This window comes from Cebus imitator, unplaced genomic scaffold (assembly GCF_001604975.1).
Source record: "Cebus imitator isolate Cc_AM_T3 unplaced genomic scaffold, Cebus_imitator-1.0 Scaffold308, whole genome shotgun sequence".
Taxonomy (NCBI): Eukaryota; Metazoa; Chordata; class Mammalia; order Primates; family Cebidae; genus Cebus; species Cebus imitator.
In genome coordinates this window covers 2,670,940-2,694,273 of record NW_016107623.1, presented here as the reverse complement: position 1 = coordinate 2,694,273, position 23,334 = coordinate 2,670,940, and the positions used below count along the sequence as shown (strand labels likewise).

At 36.9% G+C, this 23,334-nt stretch overlaps 1 protein-coding gene across 4 annotated transcripts in view; it reads right to left on the bottom strand.

Moving 5' to 3' along the window:
* Nucleotides 1-5,206: 5,206 nt before the first annotated feature.
* SERPINI1 (serpin family I member 1) overlaps nucleotides 5,207-23,334 on the bottom strand; it is an 81,067-nt gene continuing 62,939 nt past the window's right edge. For 2 of the 4 annotated variants that reach the window (XM_017503283.2, XM_017503285.2), the window contains exons 6-9: nucleotides 19,133-19,230; nucleotides 7,615-7,701; nucleotides 6,140-6,229; nucleotides 5,207-5,530 (exon numbers count right to left, since the gene is read on the bottom strand). In XM_017503283.2, the coding sequence (XP_017358772.1) occupies nucleotides 5,454-5,530; nucleotides 6,140-6,229; nucleotides 7,615-7,701; nucleotides 19,133-19,230 (352 nt within the window). In that variant the 3' untranslated portion in view covers nucleotides 5,207-5,453. The remainder of the gene's footprint in view (nucleotides 5,531-6,139; nucleotides 6,230-7,614; nucleotides 7,702-19,132; nucleotides 19,231-23,334) is intronic. The other 2 variants (XM_017503284.2, XM_017503286.2) reach the window with 2 other exon arrangements.

Here is a 23,334-nt window from a genome sequence, read left to right as displayed (position 1 = left end):
AAAAAAAAAAAACAAAAGAAAGAACAAAAGAGTAGAGTTTATGCCAGGGAGGGAAGTGTTCTGTATTTTGTTTGTAGTGAAGTTTACATCAAGCTACACGTTTCAAAATGCATAGACCAGTGCAGCAAGAATAGCGAATTTTGGTATATGTAAATTTTAAAAATCATAGCAATTTAAGATACTTTAGAGGCAGTAAAATTTCTATTAGGAACTTAGTGTCTATTTATTCTTACTTAAAAATAGAAGAACTACAGAACTACCAATACATTGTAAAAAAGAACTCCCAATGGTGCAAAGTCTGGCACAAGAGCCTAATAATTTTCCTTGAAATACAAGTTTATAACAAGTTTGCCTTTGTCAGTGTTTCTTTTCTGGGTCATGTTATGTAGATATATTATAAAATGTAATATTTGCTAAATAGTACTGAGCTGGGAAAAATGAACATTTCAGATACTTTAATTGGCTTAGAGTCTACTGGGACTTCTTTTGAAGGTTACTTCCCTTTATGGTCCTACTACAGAGAGACGCCACTGGTATGAATCTTGTTTGTTGTTGCTGAGAGAGAGTCTTGCTCTGCCTCCCAGGGTGGAGTGCTATGGCATGATCACAGGTCACCGTAGCCTCAACCTCCCAGGCTCAAATGATCCTCTCACAGCAGCCTCTTGGGTAGTTGGGACTACAGGCATGTGCCGCCACACTCGGCATGGTATTTTTTGTAGAGACAGGGTTTTTACCATGTTCCCCAGGCTGGTCTCCAACTTCTGAGCTCAAGCAGTCCACAGGTATTGGCCTCCTGAAGTGTTGGGATATCAAGTATGAGCTACCCAGTCCAGCGTGGTATGAATGTTGTTAGCAAGTCTGGCATAATGGAAAAGCCATTTTAAAAATACATTTTCACTGGCAAAGGAATCATTGCATTCATTCATTCATTCACATATAAACTAGACATTTGGTAGGTAAAAGGCTGATTAATTTGATATCTGTGTCAAATAGAGTAATACAATTTTAAAAACTATTCGTCTCTTTTCAGATACCTAATTACATATCACTTTTGGTTAGGCATTTAATTTATCTAGATCTCAGTTTACACATTTTTTAAATGATATTTTTTGCTCTATTTTAACGATTGTGGAATTTGAATGGAAAATTCAACATAAAAGCACTTTGCAGAGCAGGATCTCTATGTGAATGAGTTTCATGTTGTAATCAGATTTCTTACTCTTTTTCTGTAATGGGGCTTCCTCAAGTTTTGGGGGAAAAATGACATCAAGCATCCTTGGGGGAGGGTAAATTGCTTCCCAGTAAATAATGGTGGATATGAAAAGTCTTCTCTCATCTATTGTCAGACTGAGGATAAACATTTTCAGTGCAGAGAGTAAGCCATTAGAATAAACATTAAAAAGATAAGGAAAAATACAGACACAAGCATGTGCGCACACGCGCACACACACACACACACACACACACACACACAGTCATAACCTAAAATGGAATGGAATGGTGTGGTGTTTTCTGGTTCAATTTTCAGGCAGAAAAATATATAAGCTAAGTTCTTCTAAATAATGTATGATCTGGAATTGGGCCAGAAGTTACTGGTATGTGGGTCCCACATATCAAATGGTGAAAACTTGTGGGATCTGGTTTTAGATTTGCCCAGGCAACTGCACTTCTGCGTACACTCCTTTCTCCCATCCTGACACATCATCCCTAGTGATTCCACCATTTTTTGGAGAACAGGAACTGAATTAAAACAATGTATTTTGGGTCCCTGCGTACATGGGTCTGGGATTTCCTTTTAATGATGCACTTTAGTCAAGCTGGAGATTTGTTTTCAGTTTAGTCCAATATATATTTTAAAATGTGTTAAAATATTAACAGGTAGTCTAGCTTTCCTGGAAGGAAATAGCTACACTGGATCCTTGTTAGGGTGTTTTTTATTGAGCCTATACCTTGAGGCAGTCTTATAATGAAACCGTTTAACTAAAGAACCTTGGCCCCTGTCTAAGTCATGCTTCTCTAAATGAATCCTCTCTGTAACAGATAGTGTTATAGTGACCCTCTGAGAATATGGTAAGGTTATTGATTTTTTAGCAGCCATGTTTTTGTATTACAAATAGTCATTCATCTTATTTTCTCAACATTGCAACAAAGACCTATATTTCACAAAGATGCATTTTAAGTTACCTTTGGCCAATAACTAAAATGCCCCAAGCCATTCCAATTAAGAAAAAAAAAGAATTTTTTTCTAGTTAAGAATAATGTCCATCATTATAAATCAAGAAGCTGATTGTATACCAAAGGCAATGAATTATAATATGTATAATACACACACTTAATTAGAATAAAAATTTTTTACCGTATTTTCTTTAATGACTTATAAAACCCCAACTTTTTCTGGTGTTCAAATAAACATTTCTATTTAAGACTGATTTTAACAATTATTTGGTTACTATGGTGATGTCAAAATTTGTAGGATTATATGTAAGTATTCAGTCTAGCCTATTGAATACACAAAAAGTAAAATCAAGATTTAAAATAAAAGCAAAATCTACATAATTATTGTTGATTTTTCTCTAAGCAAAAGGTTCAAAAAGCAGAAAGTGTTGCCAAACTGTATACTGTATCAATTTATTCATCTAAAGGAAATTGAACTTGGCTATGTTACTTTTTAAAACAAAGTACTGAAGATATTATAAACCAAGTCAAACAAAATGAAAAACTTGGTTTATCAAGTATTCTATTCCTAAGCATTCCACAAGCATGCTAAAAACAAAGGATGACAATTGTTTCTCATTTAAAGGACAGCTCAATGGTATTGAAATATTTTAAGGTAAACCTTCTGAATAGTAGAATTTAATCTTATATCAGCTAATACAAATTGCATTTTGGGCTTTAGAAACTCCACATGATTGACTGGGCACGGTGGCTCACACCTGTAATCCCAGCACTTTGGGAGGCCGAGGGAGGCGGATTGCCTGAGGTCAGTGGTTCTAGATCAGCCTGGTCAACACAGTGTAACCCCATCTCTGCTAAAAGTACAAAAATCAGCTGGGCATGGTGGAAGGTGCCTGTAATTCCAGCTACTTGGGTAGCTGAGGCAGAAGAATCAATTGAACCCAGGAGGCGGAGGTTGCAGTGATCTATTATTGGGCCATTATACTCCATCCTGGAAAACAAGAGTGAAGCTCCGTCTCAAAAAAGAAAAAAAAAAAATTCACATGATTGTTTAATGACATTTACTCTTCCTTATAGGTAATTCATTTCATTGACGGATGGCCATACAAATATAGAAATAATGTTTAACAAGTAGTGATATGGTAATGAAGAATATCACAAACTCATAATACCAATACTGAAACAACATCAATTAACCCAACTTGTATACATTATACATGAAAACAAGAGCACTGTTCTATAATAACTTATGAATAAACTATCAGTCTTCTGAAAATATAAGCTATAAAAGATTGTGTTAGGGACTATGTCCTTGGGCATACATAAATTCTTTTGTGAATAATGCCTATACTTGTCTTCATATTTTGAAAGAATATATTTCAAGTGTTCTAATATGCAGAGGAATTTTTCAGTCATCCATAGCATGTAATAGAAAAAAAACCTTTAGAGTAAAGAATTTTTCCCCATTTTGGACAAGTATATTGCATTTTTTTCATGCATATTGTCACCCCATTCCCCCAAGTTCCTCCAACTCTATAAAAATTATACAGACATTCTATTCCATTTACAAAAATATTAAACGTGTAAATCTTAAGTAGAGTTTTGCTAACAAAGTGACAAACAGCAGAGTCTATGGACAAACATGAAAGGCATTACTTGGGACCTTGTTAGAAATACACCCCAGGCCATTCAGACCATACCCCAGACCTACTGAATAATAACCTGAATTTTTAATAAAATCCCCAGGTGATTCCATTACACAATAAACTTTGAGAAGCATTGATTTAATACACTTATTTAGTTTCTATAAACTAACCATATCTAAAAAACTGGTTATAACTGGGTATTCCCTATGTACCCTTTATTTTAGCAGTATTTAAGATTTAGCATGTGACAGAATCAACAAGAAAGCTTGGGGGAAAAGGGAGATTTTCAAGTTTTTAAATTTAGTAGGTGTAGGATCAGGCCTGGTTTTCCCAAACTTTCATGAACTGTATTAAAGTTAATGATAATTGATAACAACAATTCTTGTAAACATCTCCAAATCAGCACAATACATAATAAACAAGAAAGTAACAGGCAAACTGTTTGTTAAATTTTGAAATGTTTCAAAGTTTTTCTGAAACTGTTCATGTTAGAATTAAAAATTTGCCCTTAAACAGATATGGTATCATTTACGAGATCTTATGAAATATTTTTTTCCAAGAAATATTAAAAGATAAATTCACTTACTGGAGACCTTGAAGTTGACACCTCTCCCTTTGGAATCAACTATTTCTTGTATTAGAAAATAAGACCAATATATTCTACAAAGTGCGACTTACAATTCTCTCCAGATCTCAAACACAAATGCATCCAGTAGCCACTCTGGTAATGAATGGAAGAAATAAGGAACAAGGCACTCCAGTTATAGGCATTCAAGTTCAAAATGTAAAAGCCCAATGCAGAGCAAACAAGAACACCTCTGTGGGCAGCATTCAGTCCCGTGATCTGCCATTTTCCAGTGTAAGTGTTAGCATGGTTTTTCTCCTTAACTCTCCCGTGATATGCCAAAGTGCATATTTTTGTTAGTTTGTTCATGTGGTTGGGGGCTTTTGGGGAATTGTAATTTTGATTTTACTTGCAGCAACAGAACATAGTGATACACCAGACTTGTAAACTACTTTAGGCATATGAAGCCAAATGAATTTTCAATGATTTGGAAAAATAAGCTATAGGTATTTGAGATTTGCATAGATCTGTTTTTTTTCTAACAGGTCTTGTCATTAAGCAATATGGAAGATGTTCAGTTTGCATTCTTTTGCCTGCACTATACAATTATTTCCAAGAAATGACAGTTAGAAGTTCTATGGAGTACCTGTCTTCACCTCAGTTGTTATTGCTTGTTATGTGTAGGTATATAATGGCATTTTACTTTGGTGTTTTGACCCTGCAAATTATAAGAGATTTAAGATGTACAGAAAGATTCCAAGGTTCACCTAAAGATATCTTTACATTATGATTTCTAAAATAAAAAAAAAAATAGATCTAGTCACATGTTCAGTATGTACTTTTATTTTAAACAACGGCACACACACACAATGACATAACAAGACCATTACCTTAATACTGATAACATTCCTTGACAAATTGACTTATAATTTACATATATTGTTTTCATCTGGAGCTATTTTAAATATTACTTTAAGATATACTGTAAAACACAAATCCTAAATAAATACTAGTTGCAAACATAATGTGCTTAGTTACTGTTTTCCTTGTTATTCAAATAAAGTAACTTAAAGTTCTTCAAAATCATGTCCACTTGTATTCATTGTTTCAGGATGCATGACTCGTCCCATGAATAGAATTGTACCTGTATTGGTTTGGAAGTAAACAAAAGAGGGGGTGAAAACCATAATGAAATATTTATGTTCCTTCTTCCTAACAATTAATGAAAATATGCTTCTTTCTTTCTCTTTTCCTCTTTCTTTCTTTCTGTCTTTACTTTCTTGAGAAAGGGTCTTGCTCTGACGCCCAGGCTGGAGTGCAGTGGCTGTATCAGAGCTCACTATAACCTTGAACTCTTGAGCTCAAGCATTCCTCCTACCCCCAATACCTCCAGTAGCTAGGATCACAGGCATGTGCCACCATGCCTGGCTAATTTTTTAAACTTTTTATTTATGTGGAAATGCGGTCTCACTACCCAGTCTGGGCCCAAAGTCCTGGCCTCAAGTGATCTTTCCTGCCTTGAACTCCAAGTGCTGAGATTAAAGGCTGAGCCACCTCGTCCAGCCTTATCGTCATTAAAAAAAAAAAAAAATTTCCACATTATAAATTATCTGATAATTCAATTGATCAATCTCAGGAAAAAGAATAAATAAAATTGTGAAAATAAATTACGTGATGATTACTGAGAAAAAAATCTCCACTTAAAAAAGGTTCTTTGTGGGCTATTAAAATTTTGTTTTCATAATAAGCTTACCAGTTCTCCTGTTTCTGATAAGAAAGAAAAACGGGTGGTCGACAATAACTTGAGGATACAGCACAGCCATCCTACTAATTGCAATCATTCCTACAGTGCAGGGAAAAAGTAATTATATGTGGATGTGCAGAGACTGATGAGTAATTCCTCAAAACTAGCTGTGTCTATCCACCTAACTCAAAGACAATTTACAGGAAACAAGATTTTAAATACTTAACTGGAGAAAAATTATATAGGTGTTAACATTTCTACTTGATCTTCTAAAAAAACAAAACAGAACAAAAAACACACCGCAAACAAAACAGTCTCTTCCCTCTACTCCACTAAAAATAATAGTACAATTAATTCCGCTTGTTATGCAATTTTTATTCTCAGCCTCACATAAATATTCGTGTCTTTACTAAAATGACTTTTGAGTAAAAGGAAAGCGAAGAATAAAGAAAAATCCCCAAACAAAACCTGAAGACTGTTTCTTTATATTTTCAAATCATTATTTCTTTTGTTTGAAGTGGGTATTTTTACATAGCAAGTCACCAGGTTCCAGTAAGTGGTCAGGATGGCAGTGATAAATGGGAAAATATTACAGTGAGAGATGCAATGGGGTAACACACGGCTGGGCTACTAAATTCCCCTGAGATCCTCATTACAAGATGATTGTTATATACTTGCTGCAGTGTGGTTAATTGTCAAAAGAAAGTCCAGATTACATTAAGATTTCAAGCTATCTTGATGCCTGAGACTACCGTGCTCTTACTTCCTTCTGAAAATACTATCCTAACAGTGACAGTGATAGAGGGGGGGCATGCTGGCACAGTTAATGTGTACAAAAATATAGTTAAATAGAATGAAGATCTAGCATTTGATGGCACATCAAAGTGATTACAAATCAGCAATACTTTGTTGTACATTTAAAAATAAGTAGAAAAGTATAATTGAAATGTTTATAATAAAAAGAAGTGATAAATGAGGTGATGAATACCCCATTTACCCTGATGTGATTATTATGCGTTATATGCCTGTATCAAAAATATTCCATTTTCTCCATACGTATTATACACTTACTACGTAACTATGAAAATAAAATAACAAATAAAAACTTTTTGCTGAAAAATTAGGAGTCAACTTCAGCAAGTAATTTGGTATGAGGAAAAATGTCTAAATGGATAGCAGAAAAATATTTAAAATATTTAAACAGGCAGCACAGCAGAAAAATCTATATTCACAGAGCTGCCAATGTCCTCCTGTCTCTCACTAGAGAGAAAATGAAGATGAGCGTTATCGGTAAAGAGGCACTGAAGTGAATTCACACTTCACGTTCTATTTAGAAAATTCCGGCTGGTTCAGCATTTGCTTGACTTCTAAGTTAGAGCAGAGTGAATTTCTTGGCTTGATTTTGAAAATGACCCCACTCCCCACCCAAGATTGCTCTAAAAATACAAATCGAGAAGAGGGAAGAAGATTTTAGCAAACAGTACCTGAGACAGCAGCAGCTTCTGAGCCTTCTTCATTAACCTCTAAGAAGGACTTGTGAATTGCTTTGGAAAGGAAAATCTCCTTGTTATCTACAAAAAGAGAATCAGAAATGTTTTTAAATCAGAGATAGGAAAATAATATTGAAAATGAAGAGATTTGCCATTAGCTAGACTATTTTATAGAAATGTATAAATTATAAAATTGAGTCAAGGAAAAAAAATAGAATATTTGAATAATCCAGTAACCACTGAAGTAACTGAATCAGTATACAAAAACTGTCTTTGCCCTCAAAATTAAAGACTCCAAGCCTAAATGGTTTTCCAGGTGATTTAAGCCAGATCTTCAAGGAACAGATAGGATTGCCTGTTGTAAAATTGTTCTAGGCACCAGGAAGAAAATAAAAGCTATCTAATCTGTGGGTTTTCTTACTTTACTGTAAAAATGGAAAAAAAAAAAGCAATATAAGAAAGAAAATCATAGATCAAGCTCACCTATTAGCATGAAGATAAAGTTCTTTAAAAATCAGAAAATTAAACTCAGCAACATAGGCAAATCATCTTTTTGAATGAGTTTCAATGGATGTTACAGTGCGTCATGACTCAGCAGTACAGAACTGCTCTCCCGACTGACTGCCTCCGGTTCATATTAATGCTTCCTCCAGGATGATCTTATCAAAATACCGATCAAATTATGCCACTAATCTACTTAAAACACTTTATCCCCTCTCCTGCTTGCTCTCCCTCTCACCTCACCTTCAGTGTATTACAACCTGCATACCTGCTCAGTATAAGCTATAAGGACCTCCATAAGGCTGCCTTTGCTTCCTCCAGTTAGCATTCTTTGCTCCATATGCTATGCTTCAAAGTATTTGAACTGAAACAGCCTCAATATAGCACACTTTGTCATTTCTGTATCTTTGTTTCTCTAGATCCTCCCTCAACTTTTGTTGTACAGTAAGACACCTCATCTAGTTTAAAAGCTTAGCCTCTAGCTCTGCAAGGGTTTTTTCTGCTCCTCTAATTCCTAAATCACTAAAGTAGATCTGACCACTCTTTCCTACTGAAACCAGAAACTAATTCTATTGAAGCCTTTCTAATATATCATATTTGCACTGATGCTTCCCTTCCTTAAGGCAAGGTTTGTGTCATTTTTCTTAGTAACCTTGTCTTCTGGCATATAGTTGGATCTAAAGAATGGACTAACCCTAGTGGAGGGAGTTTCCTGGAAATGTTCAATTTTCTAGTCGTTAACCCAGTATACTGTCATGGACAGGATTTCAGTAACTATTGAATGAAAGTGGTTAACTATTTCATATTATAAGACTTTGGGTATGCAAAGTCCTTTAGTGTCATTTGATGTATGTATACTAAGATCACAACTCTGTTCACAATTATGGCTATAAAGTTTATTCTTGTAATAGACTGGGCATAGTGGTTCATGTCTGTAGTTCCGGCACTAAGGGAGGCCAAGGCAGGCCAATCGCTTGAGCCCAGGAGTTGGACACCAGCTTGCGCAACATGGCAAAATCCCATATATATACAACTTTTGTATACAAAAAAATGTAAAAATTAGCTGGGCGTGGTAGTCTCAGCCACTTAGGAGGCTGAGGTGGGAGAATCATCTGAGTCTGAGAAGGTTGAGGTTGCAGTGAGCCAAGGTCGCACCACTGCACTCCAGCCTGGGCACGCACAGTGAGACTCTGTCTCAAGAAAATTTTTTTAAAAAGTTTATTCTTATAATAAATAAAACATATGACAATAATCTAAAGTGGATGTTCCAAGAAAATGGTGAACAGCAACAGAGAGGGAAAAAGTACAAAGGCCATATACATGCTAAAAGACTTAAAAATCTGATTGAGTGAACGATTTTAAGGAGAATAGGATGCAGCAGACCAGTGCTACTGCATTTATTTCAAAGACAGCAAAACAAAGATTGAATGCAGCATGTGGATTCCCATATCATGATTAACTGCTACATGAGGGATAGCAAATGCCAGCACATGTAAATGAGACCTCAGAAAAATCAACCTTTAGTAAAACACCATCCCATTGGATACATAAGTAGAAGAAAATGTGACAATAAGAAGGCCAGGTGTGGTGGCTCACACCTGTAATCCCAGCATTTTGGGAGGCTGAGGGGGGGTGGATCACAAGGTCATGAGTTTGAGACCAGCCTGGTCCACATGGTGAAACTCCATCTCTACTAAAAGTATAAGAATTAGCCCAGTGTGGTGGCATGCACCTATAATAGCAGCTACTCAGGAGGCTGAGGCAGGAGAATTGCTTGAACCTGGGAGGCGGAGGTTGCAGTGAGCCAAGATTGTGCCATTGCACTCCAGCATGGGTGACAGAGTGAGACTCCATCTCGCAAAAAAAGAAAAAAAGAAATCACATCACAGATACTAAGGGGAAAAAAAAGAAAATGAAGCCTTTTTTCTTGAGACAAACTTCAAGCAGTTGAGACTTATTAAATAAAATATAAGCAGAGAGTGGTCTAAGCAAACATGTGTGCAGCCACAAAACCTTAGAAGTAGATCAGGTCATGCAGAGATACAGGCAGTGTCATGGCCCCTTAGCTTGCCCTCCAATATCACTCATCCCATGCAGTAGACAATCAAGACCATCTTTCCCACTAGGCCATACACTCTTCAAGGCCTGGATTTTGCCCATTCTACTTATCTCATTCACGACACCTTACACACTTGTGAGGTACCAGGTATGCACTCAGATATTTGATAAATTGAATCAGAATGCAAAGGGGTATTAAGGAGATTTACACTGATGAACTTGCCTTGTTGGTTAGAGAAAGTTAGCTATTCTCTCAATCAATCAAGCAAAGGCAAATAGTTTTGTTTTTTGTTTTTAAATCTGCACACTGGCACCAAGCAGCCTTCTCCTTCTGGCCACAGCAGACATTGCTGCCAAATGACTGGTTCTACTTTCCTCCAGGCAGCATGAGGCCAGGATTTTTACAATGGATGAGGTGGGAACAGGGCCAGTAAACCCTAGGTTCCCCTAGAGAAAAACTGGGCAATAATTCAAACTCTTCTGAAAAAAGCGGGGCAAGACTAAAAAGCCATTCATTCAGTCACTTAGTAAATATTTATTCAGTACCCTCTACGTATGAGGTATTGTGCAAGGCACAAAAGGCTCTAAGTGTCTGACATTAACATCATGCTTGTAGGATGGTCATCATACAAGTGTAGGCCACTACTTCCTCTGTGGCACTGTTCCTAAACTCAGCCAATTTAAATAGATTTCTGCGTCATCAAGGGCATGCTTAAAATAACAAAATGACGAGAGTATCATAACAGAAACCTAGCATACCAAAAGTGTCTCTGTGCTTTAGTTGCCAAAATATTTTTAGCTTCAGCCCCACCCATGAAATTTATAAAACTTCCTAGAATTTGAGTTCTCTTAAGATAGGAATAACGTTTCTTTGTTTGCTTTTCTGGATGGATTTTGTTACAGAACCAACAAATATTCAGTTATTGGTCATTCATTCATTCATGTGCTGAGCACCTACTACGAGCCAGACACTTGATGTACTAGATGTGTTATGAGGAACTAAACTGTTCCTTCCTAATGAGAGGAAAACAAACATTATATAAAAGAACAATAAAGCAAATCAATAAATGACTACAATTTCAGAGTATAGTACGTATAACTAAGCTAACAAGATAAGGTGATATGTTGGTCAGTGACTGGGGCAGCAAAGAGGAGCTACTTGACACCAGTTATTCAGAAAGGTGGATCTGAGAGGGCAAATCTTAGCTGAGACTGAAGGAATACAAAGGAGCCAGCCACTGGAGGAAATAAAGGGAGAGTATTTCAGATGGAGGAGGGAAAAGCCAGTGCAGAGGCAGATACAAACTCCACATCTTTAAGGACCCAGAGGAGGGCTGTGTGGCTGCCGTGTAGAGTTGGGAGAGCAGGAAGTTTGAGAGAACCCTCACCCCCATGCTTGTAGCCAGGTGGGGTACAGTGACATTTACTCACAGCAATAACCCACTCAGTATCTACCCTGTCCCCCACCCCCAAATTCTCTTCTGTTTTCTGGGGACAGAAAGATGTCTATGCTTTTGAATAGCTTTGATCTCAGGGACAAGCATGTAAACCAACAGTCTAGGAGAAAATGAAACATGTGCTAACACAGGTGTGTGGAAAGTGCTACCAGATTCCAGATAAGGAAAAGTTAACGATTTAGGAAGGAAGAAAATGTCAGGGCAAGCTTCTCTGAGGTGGCGACGTTTCAGCTCGCTCCTGAACAATTAGTATGAGTGAAAAGTCAGAGAAGTCAAGAAGGACATTCCAAGCAGAGGATTCTATTTGTAAAGTGAGAGACGCTTTACATCCCCAGTGGGGATGTCTTGAAGGGCCAGTTGGAGCTTGAGCTATGAGGAGGTTGGGGAATAGGAGAGGACATAATTTCAAGAGCTTTGATGATGATGGCAGAGAGCCTGGACTTTATCCAGAAGTAATGGGACACAGTGCTTTGATTTCAGAAGATAGCTGTGGCAGCTGCTGTGAAGGGTGAATCAGAAAAGCAAACAGCTGGGGCAGGAAGATGAAGTTTGTTAGCTTTTGCAATAATCCAGGCAAGAAAGGAGAAGAATTGGAATTATGGCTATGACTGAGAAATAGAGCCTTGTGGTTTACAGGTGCAAGGAGAAAGAGAACGAACAAGGTTGAGGGTAAAAATAGGTCCAGCATAAATCAACAGCACTTGAGTCTAACCTGAATATGACTTTTGGTGTGTCTTCTTAATTCCTTTATTTTATTGGCTCCTTCATTAAAGCTTGTACTTGATGCTGAAGGGTTTAGCACTCTCTTTCTCCTTCCCCTTACACCTTCCAAGAAGATTATCTATTAATCCAAATGCTGACACTCATTCATTTCCATTACAAAAATAGTTCTTCTCTATAACAGGATCCTCACTGCAAGTAGATGAGCATTTTAAATAGAGCCTGAGAAGAAAATGATTCTCAGCAGTTTCTATATTCCATGTTTATTGTATGAGCCTTCACTGTGCTTTATCTTAATGGAATTTACCAACTAAAGCAATGGACATCAAATTGAGATAAAAAATAAATGTAATAAATGCTGAGCATCTCATTTTATTCACTTCCTTGTTCAGTGGGCACTAAGCAGAAAGCACAGTGCTGGGCACTATAGGAAACGTGTAATAATCAATCTTGGTGGGTTTAAATTCTGGCATGGGATATTAGACACATAAAAAACAGAGATAAAATGAGATACCATAAAGAAAAGCACAAGATATCAGAAATTTAAGAAGAATGATTACTTCTGGTTGGGGTAGTCATGATGCCTTGATAAAATTGGGGATATTTAAGCTGAGGTCCAGTGCAGGAGATTTTTCTTGTGGAAGAGACTTCACAAAGGCAGAGAGCTGGGGACAGGTGAGACACAGTGAGTGCTTCATGTGGCAAGGCAGGAGCTGTGTATATGGAATCAGCCAGAGTGAATCCTGGTCCCAAAGCCCTGCTGAGCAGCGGATGAGGCACAGCCGACTGAAGGCCGGCTTTGAACAGGAACTGGAGTGATCTGAGAGTGCGTTTTTAAGGTGATTAATCTTGGCAGTGGTAGGTAAAACAGATTAGATTGGAGAGAGATTGGAAACCGTTTAGAAGGCTATTGAAATAGTCTACAGCAGCAGTAATGAGAGTCTGAAATAAGAGTGGATGCCATGGAATAAAAAATGAAAGAGTGGACTTGAGAGGTCTTAGCGAAAGATCTCGTCACTCTGCTTTTCCAGAAGCAAGAGAAAGCAAAGCCGGTTTTATTTTTTCCCCACTGCTAAATCACATATGCTATTTTTGAAGAAAGATACAATTTTTATCACATAATTTAAGAAAGTAACAGTATAATGATAGTACTGAATTATTCTCTGGGTGATTTCAAATTAATTATTTCTACTATTAGTGACTACTTTTTTTAGAAACAAGGTCTCATTATGTTGCCCAGGCTGGTTTTGAACTCCTGGACTGTCCTGCCTAGGCCTCCTAAAGTGCTGGAATTACAGGCATGAGCCACTGCACCTGGCCTATTAATGATTTTTTTAAGTTTTTTCTAACTTTTAAGTAAGAATTTTAATTTAAAAAGCAATACATATACAAGGTATAATTCCAAACACTACAGAGTGGCATATGACATAAAAATTCCTCTTTCATCTAAAGCCTCTGTCCCATATTCCAGTGGCAGCTTGCTGTTATCACTTTCTTTCTTTTTTTTTTTTTTCTTTCGAGACAGTGTTTCGTTCTGAGCCAGGCGCCAGGCTGGAGTGAAATGGCGCGACCTCCACTCACTACAACCTCCGCCTCCCGGGTTAAAGCAATTCTCCTGCCTCAGCCTCCTGAGTAGCTGGGACTACAGACGTGCGCCACCACGCCCAGCTAATTTTTTTATATTTTAGTAGAGACAGCATTTCACTATATTGGCCAGGATGGTCTTGATCTCTTGACCTCGTGCTCCACCTGCCTCGGCCTCCCAAAGCTCTGGGATTACAGGCGTGAGCCACCGCGCCTGGCCACTTTCTAAGATAGTGTTCAAAAAATTTCTAGGCATTTAAAAGCCTATATACATACATGTATTGTTCTCTACCTTTACATTTCCCTTCTATTTCTATTTTTTTTTTTAGCAATTTCATATGCTTGACTCCTCTGTCTTTTGACCCAATATGTTCCCATTCTGCCTTTTAATTTTTTTTTCTTCTCTGCTTCCACATGTTTTCTCCAGGATAGGATTTCTCAGCATTTTCACTATTGACATTTTGGGCTGGATAATCCTTTGTTGTGGAGGAGCTCTCCTGGGCATTGCAGAGGTTAGGAAGAATCCCTGGCCTCTGCTCATCAGATATCGGTAGCATTCCGCAGTTTAGACAACTGACTTTCTTTGCCCAGATCCAAAATCTGGGCAAAGAAAAATCTGGAAAGAATTCAGCATTCTAGATGCCATTAAAACATGTTTCATGGAAGGAGATCAAAATATTAACATTATCAGGAGTCTGGAAGAAGTTGATTCTGACTTCTATGACTGACAGGTTCAAAATTTCAGTGAAGGAGGTAACTGTGGATGGGGTAGAAACAGCAAGAGCACTTGAATTAGAAGTGAACCCTGAAGATGTGACTGGATTGCTGCTCTCTCATGGTCAAATTTAAATGGATGGGGAGTTGCTTCTTATGGATGAATAAAGTGGTTTCTTGAGACGAGATCCAGCCCAGTGAAGATGTCTGAACATTGTTGAAAGGACAACAAAGGACTTAAACTATTTCAGAAATGTAATTGATAAAGCAGTGGAAGGGTTTGAGAAGACTGACTCCAATTTTGAAAGAAGTTGTACTGTGGGTAAAATGCTATCTAACAGCATGGCACAATACGAGAAATCTTTCATGAAAAGAAGAGTACAGGATGCAGCAAACTTCATTGGTTATGGTTTCTTTAAGAAATTGCTACAGCCACTTCATCCTTCAGCAAACACCACCCTGATCCATTAGAAACCATCAATATCAAGGCAAGATTCTCCACCAACAAAAACCTTATGATTCGTTGAAGGCTCAGATGATCATTAGTATTTTTCATCAATAAAGTATTTTTACATTAAGTAAGACACATGCCTTACTTTTTCAGACATAATATCTTTGTACCTTTAAAAGGCTACAGCACAGTAGCCTTGAAACAAAAATTCATGTGACTCATTTTATTGCAATATTCACTTTAGTGCAGTGGTTTGAAGCCAAACCTGTAATATATTGAGGTAAGCCTTCATATATCCTAAACACCATGAGATTCTCATTAAAGTAGAAGCCAAATGCATGCAAATGTTTTTCCTGGGTATACATGGAGGATACTAAGAGTCATAGACACTAATCATCAAGGTTATCATATTATTTGGAGAGGAAAAAATCTAGACATATGATAGAAAATATATATGAGGCCAAAAAACATGAAAAAATGCTCATCATCACTGGTCATTAGAGAAATGCAAATCAAAACCACATTGAGATATCATCTCATGCCAGTCAGAATGGCGATCATTAAAAAATCTGGAGACAACAGATGCTGGAGAGGATGTGGAAAAATAGGAACACTTGTACACTATTGGTGGGAATGTAAATTAGTTCAACCACTGTGGAAGACAGTGTGGCGATTTCTCAAGGATCTAGAAACAGAAATTCCATTTGACCCACCAATCCTATTACTGGGCATATACCCAAAGAACTATAAATCGTTCTACTATGAAGTCACATGCACACGTATGTTCATTGCAGCCCTGTGTATAATAGCAAAAACCTGGAACCAACCCAAATGCCCATGAATGATAGACTGGACAAAGAAAATGTGGTACATATACACCATGGAATACTATGCAGCCATAAAAAACGATGAGTTTGTGTCCTTTGTAGGGACTTGGATGAATCTGGAAACCATCATTCTCAGCAAAGACACGAGAACAGAAAGCCAAACACTGCATGTTCTCACTCATAGGTGGGTGTTGAACGAGAACAGGTGGACTCAGGGAGAGAAGCATCACACACTGGGCAGTTGGGGGGGAAGAGGAGAGACAGCGGTGGATGGGGAGGGAGGGGAGGGTGGGTAGGGATAACATGGGGAGAAATGTCAGATATAGTATGCACCTAAAGTTAAATAAATTAATTTTAAAAATAAAAAGAAAAAAAAGAAAATGATACCAACTTTACAAAGCAGGGCATATGGTGCTCAAATAAATGATGAAGAGATAAATGTTACATAATTTAGAGGAAATAAGGAGGCAAGTTTTATAATTATAACAATAGTTTTTGAATGAATGATTCATAAATTAATGTGTGTGTGCATGCTATGGGGAATGTAAGGATATATTGGTTAGGGTGGATGGCAAGCAGGAGTTGTCAAGACTCCAGCAAAACTAATAATGTAATAATCAAAGAATTCCCGCTGAAAGACTGGGAAGTTTGCTTTAGATCTTTCATCAAGTGATCCTGAAAACCTAAATGGGGCCTTATTTGAGAACGGCAAATCCTGGATTTCTTATATATGTTTAAGGGGACAAGTGGTCCTTAGACCATATGTAATGTGGGTCCAAAGGAACCTCTTGTCTTCTCCTCATCCTTTTTACCCTTCAGTGAACAGTTGCTGTGTGCCAACTATATGTTAGTTCTTTACAAGGTACCAGGAATGCAACTGTGAGTAGGACAGAGAGAAGGATTCGATTCTCATGGAGCTTTTGATCAAACAAACAGATACTTAGCATATAGAGTATATTAATTCTCTGGAAGATTCTAGTGTTATTTCAAATCTCCAAACTATCTGTATTCATAAGTGACTTTTATGGTCTATTGTGTCTGTGTCTGTGTATAGTAAAGGCAATTACATATTACCTTATAAACCTTCCAAATATGTTAGAAATTATAAGCTACACTGACCACAACGATTGATTTGCCACTGCACTGCTACTCCCTCAGGACTGAGAGGCAGCAGATATTCTATTTGTTTGAAATAACTGCTTAGATGTTTGGGTGAGACAGTGAGGAATCACTAATCAAACTGAAAATAGAGCCACGTTAAGAAAGCAGAATGTAATTATCCAGTTGGAATTTGGCCAGTGTGGTAAGACAGTTCAGTTCCTAAAGAAGAGAGAATCACAATGTTAAACTATGCAAATCTTCAGCCATGAATATGTTTCTGACTCAGTTGCAGATACCACATTATTTTTTGAATCTCTACCAGTCCTACATTCTTGATAACCCCATTGAAGAGTGCAGAGCCCTAGGAGCTTGGATATAAGCCATGAAAACATTTAGTCAGGGAAAGCTCATTTCTCTTATGTGGACAGGAACATTTCTATAGTAGACATTTAGAAAAGCTCTATTAGTGTTTAAGGCTGTAAGCTCTCTGAGCAAGGGCTAGAAGTTGTACCAAATACATTAGTATCAACTCATTGCTAGAAGCTGAGTGCTGTTTAGAAAACAACACGCTCAATCCTAAATCTGGGAGGAAAACGCTTTCTTGATCACAGACTCCTTGAGAATTTCTTGAAAGAACTTTCTCTCTCCCACACCTACATGTATATGTGCACATACATTATGTGTACATATTTGTATACAATTTCAAGGGTTGGAGGGCATCAGCTTCCCTGAATTCAATCTATGGACCCTCACATTCCACATGTAGAAGCTATGGTTCGGTCAGCTTGATTTTCTATAGGCTGCTGCTTCAGGATAAGAAAACTAAATTCTCTCCTTTAGCAGGTGAACTGCTAAGGAATCTTCTATCATTCTCAGAGCTATTTGGAAATTTGGATTAAATAATTTGCATATAAAGAGGCCTTACATGTTGAGTTTCTTTTATCTTAATATATATCTATCTCATCAGAAAACAGATTGTATTTTATTTTCTCTTCTAAGGAAATGATAAAAATCATCATTATATAACTTATTTACTCAGCCTTAAACTCATTGTTGCCTTTTTCTGATGGCAAATTTCATGGGGTTAACTACTTAAAAATACTTCCAAAAGTATTTTACAAATTATAAATGCTTTAACATTATTAATATTTTGTGATTTTTTTTTACTCTGAAAAAATTAGGGTATTTGAATCAAATAATTCAATTGGATTTTTTTTCTTGCAATATTTAAAATAAATTACTAGAGACTCCAATGTGCCAGGTATACTTTGAAGTTACTTCTTTAAAACAACTGTTTATTTATTTTTTATTTTTATTTTTGAGACAGAGTTTCACTGTTGTTACCCAGGTTGGAGTGCAATGGTGCAATCTCGGATCACTGCAACCTCTGCCTCCTGGGTCCAAGTGATTCTTCTGCCTCAGCATCCTGAGTTGCTGGGATAACAGGCACCTGCCAGCATGCATGGCTAGTTTTTTGTATTTTTAGTAGAGACGGAGTTTCACCATGTTGACCAGGCTGGCCTTAAACTCCTGACCTCAGGTGATCCACTCACCTAAGCCTCTTAAAGTGCTGGGATTGGGATTACAGGCATGAGCCACCATGCCAGCCCACTGTTTTTTTTTTTTTTCAATCAAAGGATTAGAACATATTTATACCATCTCACTGGGTATTCTTTATTTTTTAAAAAGACCTTTGGTCTAGCTCCACAGCAGGCACTCATTTATCTTCTTTCTTTCTTACATGATTTACTACAATGGGACATATTGACATAGTCAAACAAAATATGTATTGATTATCTACTCTAAAGGCATTATGTCAGATGGGATGAGGAATCCAAAGTTGTATAAGACAAGTCTCCCAGAGAATATAATCTGTTATCAAAGATAAGACATGAACCAGATAATATAAACTTAATATTATGACTATATTTATAGTTTTGCCTGTAGAGGTTAAATATATTTCATGCTAGATTTCTTTGGCAAGTGGTAACTACATTTTACCTCAGAACTCCATACTAAATAGAGGATTTAACATCATCGTTATTTAAAAAAAACCTCTTATGGAATAACATTTTTAAAAATTTGTGTTTATTTCTTACCAGACAGGCCTGTCAAATTTGCATCTTTGATAAAAATTTCAGTTATTCCAAGAGCCTTCAAAACATCTTTTAAATCAATTTCCTGTTCCACTGTGAACCTGGAAAATACATGGGGAGAAAAATATTTAGTTACAGCATATTGTTACCTGGGACAAGAATAAAATGTTATATATGCGGATTTTGAAGTCTGCTTTATGGAGAGTAAATTATACTAAAACTGGCTTTTGAACTGCAACTAGTATCTGATTGAACATGGAAAAGAGACGGCATCAAAGGATGATGTAACAATATAGAATTTAAACTCATAAGTAGGAAAATACATGATACAGACACAAAATTTTAATATATGGTACAATAAATGAGTTTTGAGATCAAGTATCATTACCATATGATTACTTAGTATCATAGTACTGAGTAAAACTTGAGTAGCTTTCAAAATCCTTTGACCTAGTAGTTGTATATTTATTATTGTTTTTAAGCTGGAGATGACTAATCACACATTTACCTTGGCTATTTCATTCTCTTCTTAGTATCCTGGTCAATTTATATTCCTTACCCTCCACCAATCTGTGACTCCTACCCGCATCAATACCATGGACAAGGTTAAATTAGAGCCAAATTCTGTTTTACAATGAATACATTTAGCATTTCAGCTCCCTACAAGTCAGAGAAAGCGAACATAAAACCCACTACATTAAAAAATGTATTTTCATGGCTATAGTCATCTCTAAAACATAAGCCTCTTCCCATGGTATCAACACAAAAAAACTATTACTCAATGGATAGTGAGTTAAATATTATATCTTAAAAACTATGTGCTTTTACACTGAAGATTTTTTTTATTTTAAGTTCTGGGATAGGTGTGCAGAAGATGAAGGCTTGTTACATAGGTATACATGGGCCATGGTGGTTTGCTTCACCTATCAACGAATCATCTAGGTTTTAAGCCCCGCATGCTTTAGGTATTTGTTCTAATGCTCTCCCTCCCCTTGCCCCCACTTGCCCCCAGAGAGGCCCCAATGTGTGATGTTCCCCTCCCTGTGTCCAGGTGTTCTCATTGTTCAACTCCCACTTATTAGTGAGAACATGAGGTGTTTAGTTTTCTGTTCCTGTGTTAGTTTGCTGAGGATGATGGTTTTCAGCTTCATCCATGTCCCCACAAAGGACATGAATTCATTCTTTTTTAGGGCTTCATAGTATCCCATTGTATATATATGCCACATTTCTTTTATCCAGTCTATCATTGATGGGCATTTGAGTTGGTTCCAAGTCTTTGCTATTGTAAATAGTGCTGCAATAAACATACATGTGCATGTGTCTTTATAATAGAATGGTTTATAACCATTTGGGTATATACCTAGTCATGGAATTGCTGGGTCAAATGGTATTTCAAGTTCTAGAAAGCAGCATGGAACTCTAAAACAGATATAATGGAACAGAACAGAGACCTCAGACATAACACCACACATCTACAATCATCTGATCTTTGACAATCTGACAATAAAGAAGGGATTCCCTATTTAATAAATGATGCTGGGAAAATTGGCTAGCCATATGCAGAAAACCGAAACTAGACCTCTTTCTTACACCTTAAACAAAAATTAACTCAAGATGGAATAAAAACTTAAATGTAAAACATAAAACCATAAAAACCTTAGAAGAAAACCTAGGCAATACCATTCAGAACATGGACAAAGACTTCATGACTAAAATATCAAAAGCAATTGCAACAAAAGCCAAAATTGACAAATGGATTCTAATTAAACTAAAGGGCTTCTGCACAGCAAAAGAAACTATCATCAGAGTGAACAGGCAACCTATATAATTTGGGAGAAAAATTTTGCAACCTATCCATCTGACAAAGGGCTAATACCCAGAACCTACAAGGAACTTAAACAAATTTAGAAAAACACAAACGATCCCATCAAAAAGTGGGCAAAGGATATGAACAGACATTTCTCAAAAGAAGACGTTTATGCAACCAACACACCTATGAAAAAAAGCTTATTATCACTGGTCATTACAGAAATGCAAATCAAAACCACAAGGAGATGCCATCTCAAGCCAGTTAGAATGGCGATTATTAAACAACAGGTGCTGGTGAGGCTGTGGAGAAATAGGAACGCTTTTACACTGTTGGTAGGAGTGTAAAGTAAACACTTCAGAGTTTTTTTTAAACAAAAAAATCATGAATTTTTATTTTTGTTTTAATTGACCTTATGAATTATTATACATAAGTGTGTGTAACTTTTGAAAAAAGAAACGAAACATTATCTTAAAACAAAATGAAACTAAGTATAGTGGTCATAAACAATATTAAATTAAAAAATAGTTTCCACAGCAAGCCAGATTGGTCCTAATATGGACTCTCCCCCAAACGAATGAATTGTATCACCGAACTTTCTTGTGCAAGATATTGACCAAACATATCTGCATCAAGTAACACGTGTGTGTGTGTGAGACAGGGTTTCACTTTGTCCCCCAGGCTGTAGTGCAATGGCATGATATGCCTCACTGCAGCCTCAAACTCCCAGGCTCAAGCAATTCTTCCACCTCCGCCTCCCATGTACCTGGAACTACAGGTGCACACCACAGTACCCGGTTATTACTTTTTATTTTTAATTTGTTTCTATAGGTGTGGGTCTCGCTTTGTTGCTGAGGCTGATCTCGAAATTCTGATCTCAAGCAATCTTCCAGCCTCAGCCTCCCGAGTAGCTAGGACTACAGACATTAGTGATAAAACACTAGCTAGTCAGGTGATCATGAGTGACTGATCCAAGTGAACTTCAGCAAGTTTCTTATTTTCTGAGGTTCAGTTTTGGCACAGGTAAAAATGGCAATAATAATACTCGTTTTATAGTATCAATGGAATGATTAAATAAGGTTAGCTCTTAGGATGGTGCTAGCATGGTATTAGATCTTAGGATGGGCATGCAATGAGGAGTAGATACCATGAATGCCATTTATTATATTGCAGTTATGTATAACATGTCACATTACTATAGATGTTAAGATGTTGTAAGTTTGCATTCTAGTAGTAATTGGTGCAATTTGATTAAGTAGCTATATTAATCCCTGCCACCTTAACTGTAAATTAGTCAAATCTGTCTTATTTATTCTAATATTTGCAATATCTAGCATAAGAACAAACCACAAAAGTTGAAGTGAAATAAAATCTAGATGTTTGTAAGACTTTGTTCAAAGTTGAAGATAGGGAGTAAATAATCTCCACTTGTCCATTTCTTGACTTTTTAAAATCAAGCTGTTGAAAAATAGCAATTATTTGTTTGTTATTTCTTAGACTAATATTAATATAAATATCATCTCCCATATATTGAGAGCTTACTATGTTTCAGGCACTATGAAAATCCTTTTACCGATAATATCTTATCTAATCATTTCTATGAGGCTCTCAAACAACCGTGTGAGATAAGTGTCATTATCTCCTGGTTGCAGAAGGATAAACTGAAACTTAAAGGAGCTAAGCAACAAGGAAGTTTCTCTAATCACACAGATAATAGGTGGTAGAATAAGGATATGAACAGAGGTCTTTCTGACAGCAAATCTCCCCACCACTAATCACTATAATTTCAATAACAACTTTTGAAAATAAAACATTAAAAGTAGATTTTACATTTCATGAAATATAAAAATTAAAAGCCATGACACTGCTTTTATAAAGCCAAAGGAGATGCCTGTTTTAATTAGGCATACAATGTAATTTCTGCATTTGGAACTTTCTACCTGAATAAGTTGAAGAGGCATATGGAGGGTAGAGATTTGAAGACCTGCAGAGCAAGTGTTAGAAAATAACAAATATATCCTAGGTAGGAGATTATAACATGTATAAACAATTAAAAATCCCATCATCCCCTTTGTAGAAAAATCTAATGAAAAGCACACATGTTAAAAAACAAAATCAGGGTCGGGCATAGTGGTTCATGCCTGTAATCCCAGCACTTTGGGAGGCCGAGGCAGGTGGATCACCTGAGTTCAGGAGTTCGAGACCAGCCTGGCCAATATGGAAAAACCCCATCGCTACTAAAAATACAAAAAGCTGGGCATGGGGGCACATGCCTGTAATCCCAGCTACTTGGGAGGCTGAGGCAGGAGAATGGCTTTTGAACCTGTGAGGTGGAGGCTGCAGTGAGCCAAGATCGTGCCATTGCACTCCAGCCTGGGCAACAAGAGTGAGATTCATC